The sequence below is a fragment of the Schistocerca americana genome, chromosome 1 (assembly GCF_021461395.2).
Source record: "Schistocerca americana isolate TAMUIC-IGC-003095 chromosome 1, iqSchAmer2.1, whole genome shotgun sequence".
NCBI lineage: Eukaryota > Metazoa > Arthropoda > Insecta > Orthoptera > Acrididae > Schistocerca > Schistocerca americana.
In genome coordinates this window covers 537,761,494-537,776,948 of record NC_060119.1, presented here as the reverse complement: position 1 = coordinate 537,776,948, position 15,455 = coordinate 537,761,494, and the positions used below count along the sequence as shown (strand labels likewise).

Sequence of the window (15,455 nt, the reverse complement as noted above, 5' to 3'; positions counted from 1 at the left end):
CCCCACAGGATGTAATCCAGTGATGTCAAATCCGATGACCTAGCGGCCCAATTAACAGGGCCACCTCTGCCAATCCACCGACAGTGTAAACAGGGTATAGTATCTTCCGTGCTTCAACTGCGTAATGCGCTGGGCAGCCCTCATCCTGCAGTAGTACCCGTAGTTCCTATTCCAAAAACGTTCGATATTTGAGTCCATTCAACGTACCGGCGATAACATACAACCAATGAGTTTGTTTCTCATGTGAATCGACCAAGGACGTTGATGGTCCTTGGGGATTATCTGCACTCCAATAACGAATGCTATGCCGATTACCGCTACCACGGTTTGTGAACGTAGATTAATCGGAAAACAGTTTCTCGACAAAGAACGTGCTGGTCGTCTGCATTTATTAACGTGCCCACTCAGAACACTACCTAGGTATGAAAATCGCCACCATGAAGTTCTTGATGCAGTGACACATTGTATGAATCATACTTACGACGATGCAGTATTGTGAAAATACTATCTACGGGCATACCGGAATTGTGATGTAATTCCCGGTCGCTTATCCGTGGGTTATTTCCACTGCCACTAGTACAGCTATTTCATTAGCTTATTGTGTAACACGCCTGGTTCGTTTCCTTTTGCCGGTCTGTGTGCTGCCATCAGGCATAAAGGCGTTCACAACCTTGTAGAAGAACGAAAGGGAGCGAAATTTCGCTGGAAAACGCTTGGCATACAAGGCAGTAGCAACCTTAGTATTTCTCCTACAATCTCCGTAAGTGAAGATCATTGAAAGTATTTCATCTGTTGTTGCCACATTCATCGCCCACTTGCACCTGTGTTCTCCTATTGATAGGTAGGTATGCAAGCAATAAACACTGTAACGTTTAGAGCCGCTATCTGTTCTGTCTCTCCACGATACGTGAGACCCACTTGCAGTGTACTGCCTGTTACGATACGTCGTAGTTTTCTACATGGCCTTGGTGGCACATCGAGTAGTCCCCGTGTTCGATATATCGGAGGAATACAACGATGCGGACGGGGTTTACAACTGGAAATTATGAAATACTGACATTGTTCTACCTTCGCAGCAAGGAGGTGGGGTCCCATGTGCCATTGGATGCTCAAGAGCCATTGAGTACCGTGTCGTAAAACTTGATTGTGCACCAATTTCTGTTCCTCCGGTTACAGTGCCATCTGTGACGAAACGAAGAAAATGCTTCAGACGAGATGCATATAGTTTCTGCCGTAGTATCGTAATCTGCTACAATAAAAACCGAGCGTTCCCATAATAGAATTCAAAGTTCCCCTCCACCCCACCCCACCCATCCCACGCACAGGGTAGGGTGGCGAGTCAATGTGTAACCCCCTCCGGCACAAAGAAACTGAAATTATAACTTTTTTTTAGATGTGTAGTTTTCAAGATTATCAGTGTCTTCATTTAAAGTAAACACCCTGTAGTACTGATAGCACCCCATACGAATATCACATCTTCTATGAAACTTCCTGGCAGATTAAAACTGTGTGCCCGACCGAGACTCGAACTCGGGACCTTTGCCTTTCGCGGGCAAGTGCTCCACCATCTGAGCTACCGAAGCACGACTCACGCCCGGTACTCACAGCTTTACTTCTGCCAGTACCTCGTATCCTACCTTCCAAACTTTACAGAAGCTCTCCTGCGAACCTTGCAGAACTAGCGCTCCTGAAAGAAAGGATATTGCGGAGACATGGCTTAGCCACAGCCTGGGGGATGTTTCCAGAATGAGATTTTCGCTCTGCAGCGGAGTGCGCGCTGATATGAAACTTCCGGGCAGATAAAAACTTTCTTTCAGGAGTGCTAGTTCTGCAAGGTTCGCAGGAGAGCTTCTGTAAAGTTTGGAAGGTAGGAGACGAGGTACTGGCAGAAGTAAAGCTGTGAGTACCGGGCGTGAGTCGTGCTTCGGTAGCTCAGATGGCAGAGCACTTGCCCACGAAAGGCAAAGGTCCCGAGTTCGAGTCTCGGTCGGGCACACAGTTTTAATCTGCCAGGAAGTTTCATATCAGCGCACACTCCGCTGCAGAGTGAAAATCTCATTCTGGATCACATCTTCTGTTCTTTAATAAAGGGGTTGAAGTGTTGACGATTTCTGTCGGACTACGAAATGCTACAGGCAGTTACATATTTCTTCACGCAGCTAAAACACTGTGTTTTGCCAAGCCGGTATCTTAGAGTGGTGTTTCGGTTGGATTATTGTCTCAATACTCAGGACGACTTTGTCCGGTTGGCATACCGAATAAGGAATGAATAGCCTTCAAATGCAATTTTTTTTATCAATCCTGATACGTAACAGATACTGAACATGATGTAAGAGGAAGGCAAGACAAAGAATAAAACAATGAAGCATTTAAATAAAGGAAATCAGGATTGACAGATGTGCGGGATACGCGAATGGTTCTATCTGAAGCAGATTGGAATGTAGATTTACCAACTAACGATGCAACAACGTCTAGCAAGAATAGCGAAACTCACTCCTGTATGAAAAGCAAATACAGAATTCTTCACGTATGCACCAGATGTTGCAAGAATAAGAATACTCGGTTTTACGAATATGTGCTGGCAGAATGGTTATATGCCTGAAGAATTGGATATCCCCAGATATGTTCAATTTATGAGAATGGAAACAGACATGATTATTAAACCTACAGAACTATTAGCCTTCTATACTCATGTTATAAACTAGACACTACAAATATAACAAACCGGCTGTCACCAAGCGTTAATACTACACTGACTTAGCAAATGTCATTGGATAGGCACCTAATATTGCGAGCGGCCTCTTCTGGCGATGTGATCTGCCGTGAGACGCCGTGGAAGTGAGTCTACAAGTCCCTGGTCCTCCTCTGGAAGCAGCTGACACCAAATTGCTTGCAGAACGGCAGCCGGTTCTGGTCTGTTCGTGGGCGCAGGATCCATGGCACGACTCTAGATTCCATGATATCCCATGTATGGTGGCTGGGGTTCAAATATGGGCTCCAGGGTGGCCATCTCAGTTTTTGAACCTCCCTTGCATGTTCCTGGAGCTATCCCCGGGAGACGTGGGAGCGATGGGGCGGCGCATTATTATCTGTTACACCGCTGAAATGTCAGCGTGTTGGACGGCTAAAAATGGGTGGAGATGGTTCCCGAGCAGCTCAACATACCGTGGACCATTCATAGTGGCTTCCGTAACAACTAGGGGACCCAGTCCATACCAGTAAAATGTACTTCAGACCATAACAGAGACACCACCGCCTTGGACCATAGACTGTGGCAGGTGGGATCCATCGATACATGTGGTCTGCGCCACTCACGGTGCATCTCATCGATGTGGTGCAGTTGAAATCGTTATTCGTCCGATCGTATCACTTTGTGCCATTGTTTCAGCGTCCATTCTGCTCATTGGTGACAAATCCAAGCCCGATGACCTCGCCGTGTGCGGCGCTGGCTTTCATACCACATGGAACCTACGTGTATAGCACGTCCTGTGTTAGATCGAGCCGTGATTTGTTGCATTCCCGGCCTTCTGTAACTACTGACGATCTATTTCGGATGGTGACATCGGATCACTGAAGATAGCTCGACGGCCTAGTTCGTCTGTTTTTGACTGTGACACCCTCAATCAGCCATTCACTATACACCCTGGACTTGGTTGAACATGTGAGGTCGAAATCAAAATTCCCATCCGTCGGGAACTGACGGCCTTAACCCGTTCGAACGGCATGAGTTCACGACGACGTTGCATTTTACGCAGGTCACTTGCACAACTACTTCTCCGAAGGTCTCCTACACAACTGCAGCTGGCACAGGGGGCGTGTGGTGCGCCATCTGTAGCTCTCCATTCCCTCACACTTGTGCTACACATCAGTGTACCACACTGCCAGGTAAGTAGATGGATTTCACAAAGGAAGGTCGTGTTTCGACTATATCTGCATTATGACGCTAGTAACAGAAACATTTGTGAATTCAATTTGCCATCTTTCTTGCTTTCATTGACTGCGAAAAGACATTTGATAACGCAGATCGTAACAAACTTTGAAGAATTTTAAGAAACAGAGGAAACGTATCTTCTACGAACTGAAGAGGGTTTGCTTATGAATAACAAAATACAAATATAAATACAAACAGAATTACGAAGACAAAACCAGTGGTAATTTTAGGACAACAGCTCTTGCAAGTTAAGATCTAAACTGAAAAGTAGACCATAAAACAAGTTAATACATTTAAATATATAGCGTGAGATATTATGTACTGCGCAAATTTGGAAATACAAAATAGGTTAGATCTATTTTACATCTATGTGGAAGTATCCACAGAATGTTGTGAATGAGAATCCACAGAGATACGATACTCACGTTCTACGCTGTTATCGTCAAACCTGCTCTGCTCCATGAATGTGGAAACTGGACTCTGAAGAAGAGAGATGGAAAGAGAATAGAAACATCTCAAATGAACTTCCTTAGATACGTAACTAGATACACTGTAATGGATAAAAAGATTAAAAAGAGAAAAGGTGGAAAGTGAGCTGAATATAATATTCGAAACATAACTGGCATGTTAAAACAAAATCAGTTGCACGGAAAGAACACAGTAACCGTAAGCCAGATGCAAGAATTATTAAAACAGACAATATCAACCACGAGACAAAAGACGTTTAGGAAGATAAATGAAGAAGGAGCTTGACACACTTTGAAGGAGTCTATCCCTGATGCGGCATTCCAAGCCGTGTTTTATACCGTAATGAATGAGACATGCTGTGGTAGCTTTGTGGGGCGGTAGTACCCCACTCTACAAGTGACAGGTCGTCAATCCATACGGACTGGGAGTATGGGCAAGAGATGAGAAAAGACTACTTATCCTTGACCTACAACAGAGAAGATTTGTTTCCAAAACGCATAAATTTTAGTATTAATAAGTAATGTTTTAATGATTAAGAAGCAAATCTGATACAAATAGAGATTATACGCACACTAATGTCTCTATAATTACAACCTGACTTATTAAAATTGACCTGCAAGGGTTGACTAAAGATTTAATTTATTGTTACGAATGACTGGCAGACTTAATTAGCAACCACGAAAGTAAGACACTATCTAGGGGATCTCATACTAGTCTTCTTGCAAACAACATATGTGCTCTATGAGTGGTTATTTCATTTAAGTAAAGATGACTTGTAGCTCAACTTTGTTTCATGAAACGTTTATATCCAGCCTACTACTGCCATTCCGCCAGAGAACACGTATAGGTCAATCACCTTAAGTTTAATTTTGAATTGGTCGATTACTTGAACTGAAAAAACATGGTAACAATTAACAGTGCATTGTTTTTGCGAGTGTTATGGTGCTCGAAAGACTACAGTCAGATTTGATGAACGATACTTCAATTAATGAGTACATATTGTATCTCATAAAAGGTTGATTGCAACGAAGCATTTTGATTTGGATTAATAAAGGAGGTACCACGACTTTACTGTGGAATTGTAGTAGCAAAACACACTCTTTAAATCGCATGTTTGGAGCTATGGCCTATGTAGAAGAAATAAGAACAGCTTTCGAAGAGAGGAGTTAAGCAAGCGTCCACCCGATTATGTAGGGAATAAACTAATGCATTTTCCTAGATTCTGTGTTTGTAGTTTATTTGTTGTAGTTCTCTACATTCAGGTTTGTATGCAAAGGTATAATTTTCGTTCATGATCGGAAATCTGTGAGGAATATTGTCCATAATCATTTTGAAGTAATCGTTGTTTATACATCGTATTTGCGAAATTCGAAGTTTAGCTGCATATTACGAAAGTATGGTATGTAAGTGGTACAACACATTAAAAATATCACCCAAACACTCCCTTTTTAGTACGTTTTACTGTGTTAAAGTGTCAGAAAATTTGACGTTAGTCGATGAACATGGCGTTATGTACTAGTTGGCTATGGACTTTATAAAGTTCTTTTAGAGAAACTTGGCACCGTAGCTCCAACTAGTACATGTCGCGGCCTAATCGAAAGTGTCAGCTATTACAGCAGCACCTACTTAGGGTGTTATTTGTAGCCACATGTCTTACTAGTGTTACGCCCGCAGCTCGTGGTCCCGCGGTAGCGTTCCCGCTTCCTGAGCACGGAGTCCCGGTTTCGATTCCCGGCGGGGTCAGGGATATTCACCTGGCTCAAGATGACTGGGTGTTGTTGTGTCGTCTTCATCATCATCATTCATCACCATCTCGGTCGGAGGAAGGCAATGGCAAACCACCTCCACCAGGACGTTGTGTAGTACGGCGGTGCGGGTCTCCCGCATCGTCCCCTACGCTCTGTTACGGAGTATGGGACTTCATCACCTTCATTTCTACTATTATAGAACAATAATAGAAACAATTTTGGCACTTAATTTGAGCGTCTACATCATATTTTGGGCGTCAAGTGTATCTTAACTCATAAGAAGCACAGTAATTTCACTCTTCCCGTAGCTGACACATTACTTTAGCTAACATGTATTTTGAGCAGCTATTGAACATCAACACAAAATGCTGGATGCTCCACTGAGTCTTGTACTATGTGTGGTAGAAACATCGAAGACTGGTCGTTGTCCACTGCAGCTTTTACTGTAACTTACATCAGTGGTGTAGCATGTTTTTTAAAAGACATTTTGGATGTGGAAACATTGTGAGTGTTGCCATTATCTTCACATATCTGTCTTTCAACGTGGAAATAACTACGACATAAACATTGTGAACTTCTGATAAGGCTTAGGTATTTTTGATAATTAATAAAAACATTTTTGACGTGTAAATACTGTTTGTTACACTAGTATTGTCAATAACGTTGTATGTGTTTTTGATAGACATCTAATTCGTAGACATGAAATTGACATAAACGTCTTGTGCCTGCTTACGTATTTTTGGTAAATAACACAGATATTTTAGGTGTGTAAATGCTGTAATTTACACCGTACAGAAATTCTTTATATTGATATTTCATTGGCTAACATTTGTTTAAAAAGATATTGTATAGCCCACACAACTGTGATTATAGTTTTATGTGAAGACATTTTCTATTGTAAAATAGGGGTATAATCTTTTTTTGCTAGTAATCTCAGTACCATATCTGTCTCCACACGAAATTAAGTCATCTTCTTCCTAGTTCAGATATCTGAATTGATTATTTTAGTCCCAAAAAGTATATGTTTCGAATGAAGATATGTTTATCAAGAAGTTAAGACTTCGATGTAAACGGCAGGGTATCAGTCGCAGTTGTTACGCGAGTAACAAGACTAAGTCATCCAAGAGCCCAAAGCCACTATTTCTAGCGGAGTATCTATAATATATGCATTAATGAGCAGTGTACTTTTCAATTTCCAGGCCGTACTGTAGATTTATAAGCGAACTACAAGGAAGAGAATGTGCTTTGTCAATACTTTCTGCACCTAAAGAGTAATTGGATATAAATTATTGTTGTGATACGTCAGACTCTATGGTGATGAGTCAGTATCTATATCTGTTGGTGTTTAAAGTAATAAAACTGGCGAAACGGATTACAGCCAACTGATTAAAACTTCCGTCATAGGACAGGACAGAAGATTGCAAAAAAAAGTTTAAAAAGTCGACAAGTGCAGCACTTTATATATCAGTGAAATCAATTACATTGCCGGGCCGTCTCTGAAGTCTATGAATTCCCTACATATCTTCTGAATGACCGTTCTCCTCACAGTTTATTTATCAGTCTGAAAAACTGGCATCGTTAACGATTATGTTAAATTTTAAAACACTTGAGATATGCGTATTGCTGCAGTTGGTAGCTCTTGTTATTGTTTTACAAACCTTGCTTATATGAAGGCATCCCACTTAAAGATTAACAAAATTTAAGGTAAAAAGTTTCCTAATATGTCTATAATTCAGTGAGGACACCTAGAACTGTCTTTAGTTCTAAGCATCTACTTTTATTGTTCATGTTCCTTATTCAAGAGTCTTGGAAATTCTGATATAGGACGTCATTGTTGCATCCACCGTGTTACAACCTATATGCATGCTTAATGCTGTTGAACTCGTCTCTAAACTGTTACTTCGCCGGAGGTGTCTATGAAACTAGCCTTCCCACTGCTACACTGAGGTATGAGGTTCCTTCAGAACGAAGTAGTATACAGGTTGTTAAGTCTCATGCTCCGTAGGAGTCAAGACTGTCTTTGGCCTTGACATTTACACTGCACAGGTGTTTAACAAGATAAGTCGTAGGCAGCCACAACCTGTGTCGATTTGAGTAAAATAATTTTGGGTCTTAAACTATGTCAATATAAAACAGTTCATGGCAAGTAACTTCTACATTTTGAGGATCGTCTGCTCCTTATACTTATTTCGGTTTTAAGGTCAAAATTTCGCGATGCCATTGAAGATTTCGATGTAAGGGTTCCTATCAAGGGATGAGAACCAATAACATTGACATGACGTACCCTCCGCCATGACTGTGCAACGGTTAGCGAAGAATATGTACTATCTCAACAAAAGTACGAAGACATCTGTTAGTAGACATTAATATGAGGTGTGTTTACCAGTCTTCTTTATTGCGACTTAGACTCTGCCGAGGACACTTATAATGAGGTGTCTAAACACGTGTCGAAGAACAGCAGCTCATTCTTCCTTAAGAGCCAAAGCACAGAAAATAGTAATTCTGAACGACGGGAATGAAGTCGACGTACTAACTCTCCCCAAGCTGTTCCGTCGGTTTTACGTCGGGACTCCGAGCAGGTTTGACTATTTTAGGAATAATATTGTCCACAAACCACTGATTCATAAATGCTACTTTATCAAACTGATAGAGTCATCATCTCCGCATTGTTTCCATAATATAGGGAGTACAAACTGCTGCAAACACTGTTAATGTCCTACCGCATTCATCTTTCCCTTCTACGCAATAAGGAAGACACATTCCAACCATGAAAAGCACGCCACCTCTACTGTTGACATTATACATGGTGGGAGGTAGCATTATTCAAGCCTCCACCAAATCCAGATTGCCACAGGGTGTAGCGCGGTTAATCGCTCCACATCACTTGTTTTCAGTCATCGACTTCCCAGCGCCATCGTTCTTTGCACCACCTCACGCGCAGCTTGGAAATGAATACTGAAATGTGTAGCGTATGACGAGCAGACATGCAGTCTGCCTGATCTTGGTTTAGCTGCAAATGTTCTTTCACGTTTCCATTTTACAGTCACATCAGCGACAGTCGGGCTTTAGAGGGTTGTAATGTCCCAGATGGATTTGTTACTCAAGTGACATTCAATAACTCGTCCGTGTAACATGTCATGGGCGCTCTTCACAGATACATTCTGCGGTTACTGATTCTCTTCTGACATCGCAATACACGACGGTTCATGAAAACTGACAGGTCCGCCTCTAACGGCGCGGTAGATTCCACGGATCCTAAAATTCTGAGGGTTCTCACCCAGACTCAAGTTCATTTCAGCTGATGACAGCTTTTGTTTGCACACCTTTTGTGTCGCTCACTTTACAGCAGTCAACAATTCGTTGCACTTAGCTGGCTGAGCAGATTCTGTTTTTATGCGCCTCGTGCAGATATCAGTTAGTGATCCTGTCGTAATGATGATGTGGCGTCCTGGATTGTTGAAACAGAGCTTGTTGCGAAATGGTGGTCATACCACCGTATTGGCGCCTGACGGGTGAGTTGATACTGAAGTAGGTGCAGGCAGCACTCTGCACAGATTGCCCCGTAATCAGGCGGAGACCTGAACTTTTTCTATGGAAGATACTCATCTAGGCTTCCATGGATCCTGAGGTAGTGACTGATGGCAATATCACTGCTGGTAACTACGTGGACGATATGGACTACCTGCACCCATGCGTTACATCTTCCACCAGTATAACCATACGAGTCATAAGACCAGAGTGGTGTTACAATGGTTTTAAGGAGCAAGACAGTGACATAACACTGATGTCTTAGCCACAAACTTCACCTGCTTTGAACACGCTGTAACACAATTGGCATGCTGTTGGGTGCCATCGGCACGTCCACAAACGGGAGACCATAATTTACCAGCCGGCCGAGTGGTTCTAGGCGCTACAGTCAGGAACCGCGCGACCGCTACGGTCGCAGGTTCGAATCCTGCCTCGGGCATGGGTGTGTGTGATGTCCTTAAGTTACTTAGGTTTAAGTAGTTCTAAGTTCTAGGGGACTGATCACCTCAGAAGTTAAGTCCCATAGTGCTCAGAGCCATTTGAACCATTCACCAGAATTTCGTGACGTATGTATAAACATATAGGGCGACATAACTCCTGAAACCTATCAGCCAGGCAGAATCGCTGTGGATTGCGTCCCATTGACGCATCGACATGCTATTAAGCACGTGGGCATTTTGTTTTGGTTCATTTGGTGTTGCATTTTTCGCGTAGATGGAATATTTCTGAGCTCAAACGTTCAGTTAGAGGATGAGAGACTTCAGGTTTATGATACCATGTGAAAAGCTCCATATATCTCGGAACGTTATTGTACTATGTCCTGATGCATAGTGAAGTGACGTACAGTCTGAAAGATTTCGGGTACCTTCGCCATGTTCTTAAGAGACACAGTGTGCAAATCAATTTAAACAGACCAGTCGATGGACGGGCGGTGACAGTATCCCATTGTTTTCCTTTCAGAATGATTTAGCAAGATCCTAGATTTGTTGCACATAATTGTAATTATGAGTTTAGCGATTTACGTTAAGCATTGGAGGTGTATGTGCGATTACACAAGATGTTACAAACCACAACTGAATTCCAGAACACTGAAATTTGTCAGGTAGTGAAGCAATCGACTATCGTCCATAAATTAAATGGTAGGAGACTGCAATGGCCTGGGCATATGGCTAGAACGGAAAGCAACAGAATTCCTAAGAATACATTTGAGGGCACTCTCCAAGCAACAAGTCCAGTGGATGCCTGTCTTGGTGCTGTACTGGTAGAGTCTGTTGGCAGAGGCAAGTCAGAGACGGTGTTGGCAGCTTGCTCCTTTCTCCACTTCATCTGTTGACAGGAGACGTTTCGTATGACACTTCAGCGACTGTTGTTTCCAGGATCGCGTGTCCACCGCCGGCGAGGGGCTGGGGTCATAACTTACGGTCGTGTGACCTATGTCTGGAATTGATGCCCCTGGTATGAAGACAGTTGTGGTGGTGGAGAGCGCCGCGTCCTTCAAGGGTGTCTTTTGTTGTCGACGGCTGAGCTCGTGTTTGCGTGAGGCTGCAGCATGGGTGCGGCGTCTATGTGCATTGGCCACTTACTTAAGCAGTAACGCGGTCATCGACTCTGTCTGCACCGGTTCCACGCGTGGCACCCGGGCAAGGTGGCACTGTAGGCAGTCAGCTCCGACTGGCCTTCCTGTCCATAGCCGGAACATGTCCTCGGTTGTCCTTCATAAATAGTGATGGTTCAGCAACTGCAGATGGACGAGTGCCACGGCTTGCGTTTGCGTAGTTCGATACGCACATGTCAGACGCCACTAAAGAACGTGAGCGCACAGTGTTCACACACATACTAGCGTGGTCCTAGGTTGCCGTGCTGACGCTACCGTCAGCAAGGCGAAAGCACTAGCCCTTGGTGAAACGTCCATTAGACTGACACAAGCCTCTTCATTCTTCATCTTGAAGCAGACTGTACTGGAAATTATAGACAGGTGGATACCTATCAGTTCTTGGAGATGGACATGCATGTCGTCCATCAACACCCGATTTCATAAGCCTTCGGACGCGCTTAAGATTTTTCGAACATGAGTTTCATAATCGCCTGGCGGTAAGAGAACGCCATGTGTAGTCAGAGTTCTAAGTCAGAATAACGATCGCAATACCACACAGAAGCGAATAAGCAAACACTTGTGCGGAGCGCTACTCGGCTCGCCGTGCGTCGGAGGCGTGTAGCGTCTGAAGGGCGACTGAGGGCACGGGCCAGACTCACACTTCCACATGTTGTCAATGTGTCAACCACCTGCAATCGTTCACCCGTGATATATATTCACGTAGAGCAGAAACATTTTGCTTGAATGTCTCTTGGCGGTGTCGGCGGATAAATACGGTACGGCAGTGACTTTGTGTTCCGAATTACGATGCAACGTTCCTTCGGGAGTGCGAGCATGTCCGAAGGAACATAGCATCGTTGCTCGCAGTAACAGAGTCACTGCCGTGTCGTATTTATTCGCCGACACCGGGCAAACGACTTTCAAGTAAAATGTCTTCGCTGTACAGAAATATACATAATGGATGTACGAGTAGAGATTGCAAACACATGGTGGAGTACGTACAGAAGTTTAGGTCTGGCCGTCAGTCGTGCACGGGTAGCCAAATGGTAAGGCGACCGCTAGCGACAAGCAAGAAATCCGGTTTCGAGTCCCTATCCGGCACACGTTTTGATTGTCTTCGTTCAGTTATATAGCTGATGGTTGTCCATATTCACAACTGCGAATAATTTCATAACGGCTGTGGTCGGAGCAGAGCGTGTTTCTTCGCACATGCATGCATGTCCGAATGAACATTGCGTCGTAGTTCGGAACGACACAGCCACTGAAATATGGTATCTAACTACAATGGCCAGTTCGGGAATTTGTACGAAATGTAGTATATTATACCACAATTCTGTGCTTCCGCAACAGAAATGTGAAAACGAGTTCACAAACGTAGATGGCGGTATGCGTCGCACGAAAAATAGCGATTAGACTGACACTTTGGGTTATGGCATTGAGAGAAACATTGGGATGGAGGAAATCAGACCTTAACAAAGTTGTTTAACTTTCCGTCCTTCTGAAGTCCTTTATGTGTGTTTACAATTTACAGATTTAGTGATGAATATACTGAAGTTTCAGTCAACGACCGATAACGATACGACTCATGACGACAACTGAAATTTGCCCTGCAGATCAATAGAGCACCCTTATCCTGACGGATGATTTATAAAAGCTGTATCAGATATAGTTTTCTAACAGCATAATTCCGAGATTAAGTGCAAAAGTGGAATCTGAACGTGTGAATGAATGAAAAAAAAATGTATTTGAAGTATCCACAAATCCATTAGTGCTTACCTGATTATTACCTGATGATGCTGAATGTTCTTCACCAACAGTAGACACATCTCTTCATCTGACACGTCCTCTGACGTAGTGATGTTAGTCGAATCTCCTTTTCTTTGAAAGGTCAGTTCTGCATTTTCTTTAATGTTAATTCTCCACTCCTGATCTTCGTGTTGTTCATCCTTCACTTTTACTTTCTGCAGAAGTGCGATGTTCTCATTCAGAACTTGCAGCTCAGCAGCAACCATAAGCATCGCATGGACGAAGAAACTGTCTATGCAAAACGAAGACTGAGCGGCTACTAACACGCTGAAAGATTGAACACCATACAATATTTCGTATGTGGGTGACAGATAAAAGTTTCCTGGAAACCAGATGGGCATAGGGAACAGGCGGTGTGATTCGGGCGAACCATCGTCGGAACTGATGAAAGCATTAGCAAGTAGTGGCGAGGAGACCAGAAAAACGATTGCTAACCAAAACGCTACCTGCAAAAACCCATTTGGTGTATGTATTTGTCTGAGAAAGGTACAATGTGACATATGATAGGAAGAAATATTATATATCAGCTCTGGTCTGAAACAGATGGAGATAAGACTTGAGACATACCTGATATCGATATTATTTAACCTATATTGTAAAATTTTGAAACGTGCGCCAGCTCCTACCGACATCTGATTAAAGCAGTCAGAGACCGTGTTGCTGCATCGCTCCGCAGTGGTGTTCGCCACGAGCCGATAGCAGGCACATGAAAATAAAGGGGAGGGTGTTTACTCCACAAGGCGGAGGCAGAGAGAGGGAATCTTGCTCACCTGGTCTTGTCCCTTACACTGCCTGGTGTGCAAGAGTGCTGGGGGGCCATGCATTACAGTGAACTGGTTCTACCGCCTACATGTCGAGTTGTCGTGCACCTTGAGGACCAGTGTTATTGAGTACTTTCGTCCGGCAGCGTGTAGCGTCGATTGCACTGAATATTTCTGACAGACAAGATTTAAACGTGGCTGCAGGTTTCTGAGGCATATTCACTGGTGATTTACGGCCATCTCGTCTGTGCAGCATGAGCGGTGTTGGATATGTCCAGCCTTCGTGTGTTGATATGAGTCAGTACATGTTGTTGTGTCGGAGACACGTTTTCATTGTACATTCGCTTTGGGAATATTGGAAGTATTTCTGTTGAACATCGTTTCACGTCGATCTTCTTATGGTGAAACCAGTTTGTATTCTCGTTAATTTCAAGAAGCTTGTTAACGTAAAGTACGAGCCAAATAGGCATTGATGTTACATAAACTGGTAGTATTTGCTCATTCGAATTATTACGGCAAGTGTACGGCCAAGACAAGCTTAATTAGTAACTATTCTTGGCACATATTTCATGTTTTAATGTACTTTAGTGGCTATATTTATTATGTACTCAAGCGTGTGACACGCATGTAACTTGCATTTCTGCATGTTGTATTCAAGTGACTCATTGGCGCTAGTGCCCTTCGTAACTTGTAAGGCACAAGCACCACCTGTACGGAGCTGGGATTACTTGGTGTGTTGATTGCTACAGAGTAGCTGACAATGTATTGTTATTTCTTTTGAAACCTGTCTAGCAATCTTGGTAGCAGCCAAGTGTTTAAGGTTATAATTAAAGTGAGTTACTTTCATTAATTTTAACACTAATTTGTTAATTGTAATTTTTTAGTTCAAGCTGTATACTTAATAATCAAGATCCCTAAATTATTTATTTATTTAATTTCAGTTGCTTGTTGGTTCAGATTGCTGTGATTAGACTGTATTAAATTAACTTGAATTTCTCTTTTAAAGGATTGTGCCAAATCTCCTTTGCGCTTTGCGGAGACCTCTTGAGAATAAAAGCAATTATTGTATTTATGTCAGCTGGTACTATTCAGTTCCATGCAGTTTCCACCGTGGTAGATATTCTTCACCTTAACAAATTTCGTTGACTGAAAAGCTCCACTTGTTTCACACCATATAAAACAAGAGCATTTTTCTTAGATTTTACTGGTGCATTTGCTTCGCATTTGTGAGTCATACCTGCATGTATTGATACAATCGGTGTGACTGCTTTTCGTAAGAGCTCCGGACGACCTCGTTAATTTTGTCGTTACGGTAGAGCCTCCTGGTGTCTGACAGCAGCTCGAGCAGTTGTTTCATTGTGTCGCCTTTGTAAATGAAGAACGCTGCCTGTAAACAGATAAAACTTTTCTTCGAAAAGTTGCCCTTGTAAGTCAAGTGCGTCTTACACTCGAAATTAATGTAAAAGTGTCCAGTGTTTGATTTAAAATCCCTGCCAGGATTAAAAATGGTCACATATGCGATGCCGCGGGAAACCTATCTCTGTCTGCCAACATTCGATTCAGCTGGCAGCAGCAGCGCACCGATGCGATGAACATGAGTTGCGGGGTTTCATAAGCTT

General features: G+C 43.0%; 1 protein-coding gene across 1 annotated transcript in view; it reads right to left on the bottom strand.

The window, feature by feature from the left end:
* The window catches only part of LOC124593727 (odorant receptor 43a-like), a 31,107-nt gene extending 17,998 nt beyond the window's left edge, over positions 1 to 13,109 (bottom strand). Inside the window, exon 1 of the mRNA XM_047132053.1 lies at positions 13,046 to 13,109. Coding sequence (XP_046988009.1) covers positions 13,046 to 13,095 — 50 coding nt within the window. The 5' untranslated portion in view covers positions 13,096 to 13,109. The remainder of the gene's footprint in view (positions 1 to 13,045) is intronic.
* Positions 13,110 to 15,455: the final 2,346 nt, after the last annotated feature.